Consider the following 10,682-nt stretch of genomic DNA (forward strand, 5'->3'; position numbering starts at 1 on the left):
TTATATTCTAAATTTACTTTTTAAATTTCAAAATTAATTAAAAGGGATTTTTCATAAATCAAATTTATATTAATGGGATATAGTAATTTTAACTTGTGTATATCTGATATGCTTTTATAATTACTGTTGTATTAAATAATTATTGATAGATCTAGATTAGTAGCAGTCAGTGCTATTATTCCCAACTCAAAATCTAGGTTACTTAAGGTGAGCCTAGTAACTGATGGTTTTGGGGTCATGCTTGTAACTTTTGGTGAGCCATGGAAATCCCTGCCATTAATTTGGTGTGGATGGGTAATATCAAATAACTCAATCACAATATATATTTAAATTAAACTTGAAAAAAATTGAAATATCATCATCACTTACATGGAAAAACTGAAATGTTATCTTTCAGTATTTTATAAGTTAAAATCTTAAATTATTAATTGACACATTATTAATTATCTTATAACAGCAATGCCTGGAAAAATCATGGATTACATGAAAAAATGCAAGCATGAAAATAATAAGTAATTATGAAGACAAAAATATTAATATGATAGCAAGCAATTACAAAGGAAAATTCATAAAATTAATTTCTGTAATCTTTCTAATAAAGTATCAATCAAATATTAAGCCATTAAAGGCTAATGAAATAAGATAGATAAATGCACACACATACACACACACAGAGACAGACACACAAAATAGTAATTACATGGAAAAATGGGAGCATGAAAAGATTATAAAAGATTATAATCTTAAGATTATATACCTGGAAAAGTACAGGACAAGTTATTACACCTGGAAAAGTATATGACAAGCTATTACTTCTAGTAAAGTAAAGAATAAGAAACTTTTTACTTAAAATATTGCAGCTAAAATTAAAATTTGAATATTAAAACTTATTTTATTATAATTTATAAATAACACTATACTTATTGAAGTAGAATTTGGTTAATTTACCTTAAATACAGAAAAAAGTGACTAGTTAGACAAACTTACAAATTAAATGAGCATTTTTGTATAATAAATTTAAAAGATGAAAATTGATAAGAGTGATAAATTAGAAGAACTGGCATTCTTTGCGGCAATATTTTAAGTAAAAAGTTTCTTATTCTTTACTTCACTAGAATAGCTTGTCCTATACTTTTCCAGGGTTATAATCTTAAGAGTATTACTTTTCATGCTCCCATTTTTCCATGTAATTACTATTTAGTGTGTCTGTCTGTGTGTTCATGTGTGTGCATGTGTGTGTGTGTGTGTGTGTGTGTGTGTGTGTGCATTTATCTATCTTATTTCATTAGCCTTTAAAGGTTTATTTGATTGATACTTTATCAGAAATTAATTTTATGAATTTTCCTTGGTAATTGCTTGCTATCATATTAATATTTTTATCTTCATAATTACATATTATCATAATTTTCAACATTTCTAATAGATACATCTCAATGTTTGCTTCAAAACATCAAATATCTTTGCTTATTTATTGTTAACAACAGCTAGAACTGTTATGTTTTATCTACCAACATATATAGCTGGGATGTAACAGCATTAACAAGATTGGAAAAAATATCTTTCCCCTACCAAGTCCAATCTAATTATAATTATTATCTAGCATGTATCATAAATTTGTGTCTCTCACAAATTGGATGGCTAGCAGTGGACCCATTTATAAGAAACTTCTTTAAGAAAATACTGTCTATGCCCATGCTATCCATATCAACAATGTCTTTTATAGTTTCATCTAGATTTTAACATTTTTCCCCTAATTATTCATCATCCTTTCTCTTTTCTCTCCATATTCTGCTTTGGCAGTTCAAAGACACTCAACTGCCAAGTTTCTTAACACACACACACATTTGTGTAAGAAATGATGATTACATGAATTTTGAGGATATTAGTGGCTGTTGCTCTTTAGCCCCATTCAATGCTGATCAAAGCATCTGGTCATGACCTTCCAGTTTTTTTAGGAGTCCCTAGAACTACATTATGTGAAACAGTGAGGTGTTATTTGAAAGTGATATGGTTGCAATTTCAAGCAGGTTGGAAAGCCATCTTGAAGCTCCTCTCACTGACTCAAGGAGAACAGAGATAATTTGTGTAAGCTATACTGAATCCAGAAAAAATATGAAACGGTAAAATTACAGTGGTGTGCAGTGAAAATCAGTATTCCACATGGTGCACTTGTGTTTGGAGACAAGTTTACATTTAACTTATAAACAGGAAAAAATAAACATTAAATAAAATATTGGTTTTATTTTCAGAGTTATCTGTACAGATGTGATAGATGAACGTCTACAACTAGCAAAAAAGATGGGAGCAGATGTAACTGTCAACTCTTCAAACCAGGATCTCAAAAATGTTAGTGTTTTACTTTATACTTAGACTCAAATATTTCAAATTTCTGTGGCATGAAGTAAGAGAATTTCAGAATTGAGAAATCAGGTTATTTAATAATAAAAAACCCCTAAAAAGTCTTTACTGAGTGAAGTTATAACAATGAGCTAATATAGAAAATGCAATTTCTCTCTGTCTGTCTGTCTCTCTCTTTTGTTAAAGATTTTGTTGGGAGGAAAAGACCATCGGAAGCTGTTGAAATTCCATACTGATTGGTTGATGTTCAGCTTAAGAAGCTGCAAGTCAAAGTATGCAGGAAAAACAGGGTGGAAAAAGAATTCTGGAATTGACATTCTGAGGAGCAAAGATGAAGCAGAATAGTTAGTGTGAGTCGTAGAAGGAGAAACACAGAACAGGTGATAAGATGGGGAAAGATTTGTGCGCTCTGGTGAAAGTAATATGCAACTAGCAAGTTCTATGTGCAAGAGGTTGCAGTCTGTTGGTGAATTCTTACCATTGAACTAGATGACTTTCTTTTTGATGAAATCTGGGATGCTTGTAGGTCTGCAATTTAGTAACATCTTTCCAAACATGAGAGTAGTAGTCTTTTGTGAATCTCGCCTGAGTTTTGTAAGTGTTTAAGCTGAAGTATTTTTTAGCTCTGAAGAGGAAAAAGTTTATGCTATTTTACAAATTTCTCACTAGGAATGATCATCAGATATTAATGTTTGAAATTTTTATCTGTTTGAGAGTTTTAGTTCTGTTATCCAAAGCTAGAATTAAAGCAAATAGAGATAATGGGTTCATTAATTTATTTGATCATTTTATGTGTTTTACCATGCTAGCATGGGTTAGATGAACACATTAATAAAACATTGTTTTACAGCCAAATGACTTTCTTGCTCTCCAATCCTTACCTGTTTTTCAAGTGAGGAAACTTTCATTCCATTAAATGTTTAAAGCACAGAGAAACTGAATGATTTACTAATAAGGATACGTCTGCTATTAATTCTTACATTTCCCGTTAATTCTTACAGCTTCATTTTCTGTTTAAGCAATTCTTAACATTAACTTCTTAATGCCTCTTCTACTTTTTCCTAGCCCCCATACTTACCGAAAACATCAATTAAAACTTTTTCTAATGCAATTCCCCTTTCTTCTGCCATTAACACAACCAGTTGCTCACACACCTTACAGTTTCTCATTCAAACTACATAATAGGCAGAATTGTCAGATTGAGACAGTAGGGTTTTTTGAGGGAGATTTGGCTGCTATTTCTACCAGGTCTACCTACCATGTAGAGACGATAGTGGATTTATGGAAAAGAAATTTAACATATCCTTTCCATAAATCAACTATCGTAAAAATTTTCTACAATGACCATACATTTTCTATGTATGTGTGTGTACCTTAAGAAACGTCAATCATCACAACACACACCTTCACTCACTCTCTCTTTCTCTCTCACATACACACACACAAGCACGCATGCACACCCACACACACACACGTCCATTTCATATATCTTCTTTCAATTTCTGCTCTCTGTAAATAAAATTTTTATGGATACAACTGCTTACAAAAATAGGGATTAATGTATAATTTCTTTCTATGTTCATAATTAAATCAATGTTTTAATGATTAGACAGAGATCCAACAGAATAGCTCTCAGAAACAGACTACATGTAAATTCGTTCTTCACAACTTCTGAAGCTGTTTTCTGACAGGGGTGGGGTCAGGAAATTTTCATACAGCTGGAGGCTTCAATTGAAACAGGGGACCTGAAATGATAAGGTTGAGAAACGCTGTTATAGATTATGCCTTACCGAAAATGATCACAGCCACATCATCCAAACAGACCAGGTGAAACCAGGCTTAGCTGCTAGTGATCCAATATTTTTAAGGGAGAGGAAATAAAGAATGATAAAATTTGTGCCTTTCTAAAAAGTGCTAGTAGCACAAATGAAGTGAAATGGCATTGCCTAGAGATTGAAATCATCCCATTGATACACAAGACATATTTTCTTAGCATCCATGCATCATATATAGGAGACACATTCCCAATTTTTTTATACCGGGACTTGTCAGTGATCCTTTTCTTCCAGCCAGTGGTGTTTTAGATTTTTGGAAGGGTTGGGCCACTAACAACAAAGTTCTTTTCATCATTGGCAGCTCACCTTACTGAGGTGTCAGGTGATGCGTGTGAAGGTACTTGGCTGTTACAACACCTTAGACTCACCATCATCTGTGGTAATGCCATGAGCATGTTGGCTGGCTTCAGTAGATTCTGTTGAACCTTGTGGTGAGCAACTAATTGAGGCAATTGGTGTTGAATTGATGCTTTTCCCCCCTTTCTTCCTCTTTTCCTTTCATTCTTTGCTCCTGTTTGTGTTTTCTATGGTTTTGGATTTGTATTTTATTGTGGTTTTATATTATATATGTATCATATACATATGTGTTATATTCAAAAAAATATAAAAACCAAACTTGGGACTTATGAAGAGAAAGTTTTACATTACTTAGAACATATGAAACAAAGATTGAAAACAAACATGGACTTTTAGAACAAAGTTATGAAAATAACTTGTTTCATAAGCTTTATATGGTTTACTTTCATGTCAGTGATACAGGTGTAAATTGTAAAATCAAAAAGAAAAATTAGTATGACAATTTTACAAAGTGAATATCATTTCTGTTGTTCCAGTTCATTATGAATTTAACAAATGATGATGGTATTAACCGAATTTGTGAATGCAGTGGTTCAACAATTATGGTGAATTCCATGTTTGGTATGCTCAGAAAGGGTGGTCATATTGTCATGGTTGGTTTGCCAAAAGAACCAATCCACATTGAAAATACCGTTCAAGACATACGTAAGTGGTAATGTTTCTCACTAATTTTAATTTTTTCACAACAGGCAGAGGCATAGCTGTGTGGTTAAGAAGCTTGCTTCCCAACCATGAGATCTTGGGTTCAGTCCCATTATGCAAAACCTTGGGCAAGTGTCTTCTACTATAACTCCAGGTCAACCACAGCTTGTGTGTGTGTGTGTGTATATATATATACACACACACACACAAAGCTTTGGCTTGGCTGCAGTCCAATGACTGAAACGAGTAAAAGATGATAAAATAGAAGATATTTTATAATTGAAACCAAACTAGTCTATTTCATTTTTATTGGCTTAATCTAGAGGGAAAGAATGTGTCCATATCTTCATTGTTCCTCCAAGACCAGTAGTATCAATTGCTTTAGAAATGTTGAAAGTTGCAGGAAAAATATTAGCAAGGAAGGAATTCAAGAGAACCAATGTTCTGAGGAAGGAGTACAGTGTGAAACCTGTGAAGATGAACACAATATGAATGGTGTATATGGAAGTGAGGAATATCTGGGTGGAAGTGATACAAAGCCAGCCAACTCTGTGAAGCAGAGGTCACTGTAGTAGCAGCAATGACAATGCTCTAGATTTTGCCCCTTATATTCATCAAGCTCTTCAGTCTCTCTCTCTCGCTCTCTCACAGTAGGTATACACTCTGATCTTTAGAAACAGATTACAGTATGTCCCATTCCCAAGAAAGATAACTCCACTGATTCTTTCAGCTATTGCACTTGCAGTATTTCAAACATAATAGAGACAGCCATTAATAGTGAAGTTCTGACATCTCGAATCTTTCTCTCTTTTAAACTAGTACCAGTACAGCATCTATAACGCTAAAAGATTCACTGGAAACCTACTCTTCCATGTTTCTCAATGGGGCTCCCATTTAGAAAAATTCAATGGAAGTAATATTCTTATCTTAAATATCAATAAAACTTTTGAAGTGTCTGCCATGTGGATCCTCTACTGAAATTTCACATCCATGAACACCTCCAGATTGCACCACCAGTGTATTGACAGAGTTCTGTTCCACATTCAATCAACTCAACGCCTACTCTTATGCAGATGATACAACCCTTCATTCCTCCTTAACACTTCCCAATACATTATTCACATCCAACCCAAAACCCCACATGTGAAGCTTACACTAACTCTATGAATGGAGACCTCCACAGCATTTTCCAAGGGACTATGCCCATCTTATCTCTTACAACAGAAGAAGAAAAAAGAAAAGAAAAAGGCATTCATATTAAGTAAACATTGTTACATCTTACTTCTCTCAAACATGGGCAGTACTCAACTAGAGCTTTCGTGATTGCTCCACATATTAGGTCTCACTATCACCAAGGATTTTCTCTATGAGAAGTGCATCCTTAGCTAGAACCACATCCCAAAGACTGACCATTCTCTTCATGATCAAAAATACTTCAGTTTCCAACAGTTGCTGACACTCTACAAAGCTCAATTGATGCCCACAACAGAAAGGTGCTGCTGTTACACAAACATTCCTGACTGTATTCAGAGAAAGAACACTTGAATGATTGGCCTAAAATCACTATCAGACATGCTCCGACTTCTGATCAACAGGTATACTGTCTTCTCTCTGACTTTTCTACATTTGCTATAATGGCCCTTATAGCCTGTTTCTCATAGCAGGCTGGTCTTGTGCCACTTCCACTCAAGCACTCCAAATCAACTCTTTTATCCTCCTCTCAACACTCATGCTGTGTCCAATCTCTCAGTCTAATCCCAACACTTAGTCCTGAGCCTCCAGAACATTGGCTCTCTAGAATTTCTCCCTTGCAGGTATCAGCTTGGAACAATTTAAGTAAAACAAATGGCATCAATCTCACCAGTATTTGAGAGTGAATCTGCAAGGTTATGGACACAACACTTTACCAACTTTGTATTGTACTTTTTTTGTTATTTAAATAATTATTTTTATTACAAGTTGAATTCGCAAATATTATAAATTAAATTAGCTTTTTCTAAATTTTCGTTTTCAGTTTTTAAATCTTTGACTCTAAAAACAGTACATGGTAGACGTATATTCCATACTTGGGAATGCTGTGAAATGTTGGTGTTTAGTGGTCAAGTTGATGTTAAGCCACTGATTACACATAAGTTTCCAATGAGAGAATTTGAAGAAGCATTCAAGACTATCTTCAGTGGAAAGTGTGTTAAAGCTATCATTGAACCCTAAATTGGAATACCATTGGCCTCAATCTAAATATTTTTTAAGTTTTGGTTTTCACTAAAGATTGCTAATTGTAATAAGTTGAATTTATAATAAAGCAAAAATTTCATTGGTATTTAATATTTCACTTATAAAAAACATGTTGCTTTCCTGAAAGGACCATACCTATTCCTCTAAAATATGTTGATATGTTTATCACCTGGAGAGCATTCTGAAAAAAAATTGTACTACAATTGTTCAATAAAGTCTAGTTACTCTTTATCACTTGTCAAGCTTGGAATATTGCTTATGATTTTATCTATGTCATTTTTACTAACACTTCACAACACATTCTCAGTTAAAATGTAAGAGAATTGGACTCAATATTGTAACCATATGTACATGTTTGCATAAAAGTGTATATGCATGCACATATGCATGTGTGTGTCTGTTCATGTAAACAGGATTACTTCTTAACCTGTTGAAGAGTATATTAATACTGAACTCATATGTAACCCTGCATAGTTTAAATATGGCAAATATTTATCACACTTTTGACAAAATATTCAGAGAGTGGTAGAGGAGGAGAGTGATGAATAGTAATAGAGATAGACAATGGGAAGAATAAGCAATGTATGTCAATAAGAAGTGGTTTTGAGAAGAGGGAGTGATAACTGACAATACAGAAAGGGTGATGGTAGGATTTATCATGTACTGCCATCCTCGGTTATGCTAGCAGAATAATAGTGACTATAAGAGAAGATGAGAGGAGAGAGGATAAATTGGTTCCTAGAATATTAATGAATTTCTTTGCATTACTAGCAAGTATAGTGCTATTTGCTATATAGATACAGCAAATAATTTTTACAAGTAATTTTGAAGCAAATGAATTTTACAAACGGTTTTGTAGCAAATGATATTTTTACAATAATAACATATTGAGGAAGAGAAGAGAGTAACAGCTTAAAGATATTAGAATAATGTGAAAGATAAAAAATTTGTGAATGCCCACTTCTAACTAAAGAAACTTATATTGATAACAGCAATTATTGAAATTGCTTCAGTTATTCAAGGTCCAGCTCGATTCAACCATTTGTAATTTGGTAGTTGAGAAGACTGATTGACATTGTAATTTTAACAGATTTAGATTCATTAAAAGTCAACTTCAGCAGCAAACACATGTTTACAACATGTTCTGCTTGATGTCAATCACTGATTTTCCCTTAATTTTGTAAGGGAAAATGTCACGGAAGTTCTCTTCTTCCATGTGTTTATTTATAGTTCTTTAGAAGACAGCATCAACATTGGTAACACCAAACTATATTCAGGTAAATTGATTGCTGCAAACACCATAAAAGTCTTATCACAGTCAAAATGTTCAGAAGGTCATATACACTTTTACGATCAAAAATTGAGAATATGTGATAAATTGTTAAACTGTTCCCCATAGTCTCCATGCTTGGTAAAGGGTATAAATGTTTATTGTAGACAAATAATTAATGCACATTTGCTTCTTGTTATGCTTAAGAGTCATCTCTTACACTTGCACACACCATGTTCTATAATCCCTTCAGAAAATAATCACTGAATTTCTTAAGGTATGAACTCTTGATCAGCAGGACTAAACTTCCTGGACTGAGTAGCTATAGGTTCACATCTTTCTTTATGTTTGCAAATAACAATGGCTTGTACATTTTCCTTGTGGCCACACTACATACAGAATTATTTACAAAGTTTGAAATCTTGAGCTCAGATCTATTTCCTCTGTATACTATTGTAACTGAGAACATTGTTTAAAAATCTGTTTTGAGAATCACACCACTAAAAAGATCCTTAAAAATGCCCAGACAAGTGTTTGGATATGGCGTATCATTTAAGCAAAGATCATCAGTGCACTTGTTTGCTCATCACAGAAGCAGTAACTAAGGACTTGTCAGTGAGAAATAGGTTGAATAAGTAACCAAACTTACTGGTTACCAAAAATCTGATAAGACATGAACCTTACTTTCCATTAACTGTGATTTTGCAGTAAAAGAGTGTAAACACCAAGGAGCAGCAATTGAGAAGTCACAAAGAAATGACGTAAACCATAACTTTCTTCTTCATCAGGCAAACTCTTACCCAGTGACATTTTTCCCACATGAGAAGTATTCACTTTACTCATGGATAAATATTAGAGCCACAAACCCAGCAACATTTCTTACTTATTATCCCTGCAAGTGCTACATCTTTAAAAGGAGCATCAGCTTGCTGAAGAATACATAAAGGCTTATGAGCTTTTTCCATATACCCTGATATACTGCTACAACCATAGAACAAAGTTGTTGAAATGTCTCAGAGTTGTACTGTACAAGAACCAAAGCTCTAGTTTGATCATAACTGTGAGAGTTTCACAGATGTTGGCATATACATCATCATCATTTAATGTCCATTGTCCATGATGGCATGGGTTGGACGATTTGACCAGGGCTGGCAAGCTGGAAGGCTGCACCAGACTGGAGTCTGGTGCAACCTTCCAGTCTGATATCTGTGTATGACAATTCATTTACGAAGGCACTCCTTACCAGCTACTCATGATATTGTTCAGTTGCTGCACTTTACAATGTGCAATTTTTACTGAGATCGTACAGAAATTGAAGAAAATCATCTAAGACTTTACCAAGTACGTGACACCTTGTACCAAGTTATTACTAGCAAATAGATTTCCTTTTTTATATCACCTTTTCTGATGTTGAAATTACTGTATCAAAGTCTATAGTATCCACTGTCACTGACACATATTTTGTTTAGTAGTGTAGTTTGTCAAGTGTTCTTTCACCGCATTCAGCAATGAAATTTAATTTCCAAAAGTTCTTAACCAGTCAACAGCTACTGAGTTTGCATCTACATCAAATTTGTCAAAGTAGACTATGCATTTTATGATGTTGGTTTATAAGGTGAATAAATTAATATATATATATATAGACTGGCTCCTGTAGGATTTTCGAGCGAGATCGTTGCCAGCGCCCCTGGACTGGCTTGTGCGGGTAGCACATAAAAGACACCATTTCGAGCGTGGCCGTTTTCGTGCGGGTGACACGTAAAAGCACCCACTACACTCTCTGAGTGGTTGGCGTTAGGAAGGGCATCCAGCTGTAGAAACTCTGCAAAATCAGACTGGAGCCTGGTGTTGCCATCCGGTTTCACCAGTCCTCAGTCAAATCGTCCAACCCATGCTAGCATGGAAAGCGGACGTTAAACGATGATGATGATGATGATGATAGGCGCAGGAGTGGCTATGTGGTAAGTAGCTTGCTTACCAACCAC

General features: G+C 34.2%; 1 protein-coding gene across 1 annotated transcript in view; it reads left to right on the forward strand.

The window, feature by feature from the left end:
- The window catches only part of LOC106867877 (L-threonine 3-dehydrogenase), a 15,930-nt gene extending 8,274 nt beyond the window's left edge, over positions 1 to 7,656 (forward strand). Inside the window, exons 4-6 of the mRNA XM_014912935.2 lie at positions 2,250 to 2,346; positions 5,027 to 5,195; positions 7,207 to 7,656. Of these exons, the coding sequence (XP_014768421.1) occupies positions 2,250 to 2,346; positions 5,027 to 5,195; positions 7,207 to 7,403 (463 nt within the window). The 3' untranslated portion in view covers positions 7,404 to 7,656. The remainder of the gene's footprint in view (positions 1 to 2,249; positions 2,347 to 5,026; positions 5,196 to 7,206) is intronic.
- Positions 7,657 to 10,682: the final 3,026 nt, after the last annotated feature.

The sequence above is a fragment of the Octopus bimaculoides genome, chromosome 5, assembly GCF_001194135.2.
Source record: "Octopus bimaculoides isolate UCB-OBI-ISO-001 chromosome 5, ASM119413v2, whole genome shotgun sequence".
Classification (NCBI taxonomy): domain Eukaryota; kingdom Metazoa; phylum Mollusca; class Cephalopoda; order Octopoda; family Octopodidae; genus Octopus; species Octopus bimaculoides.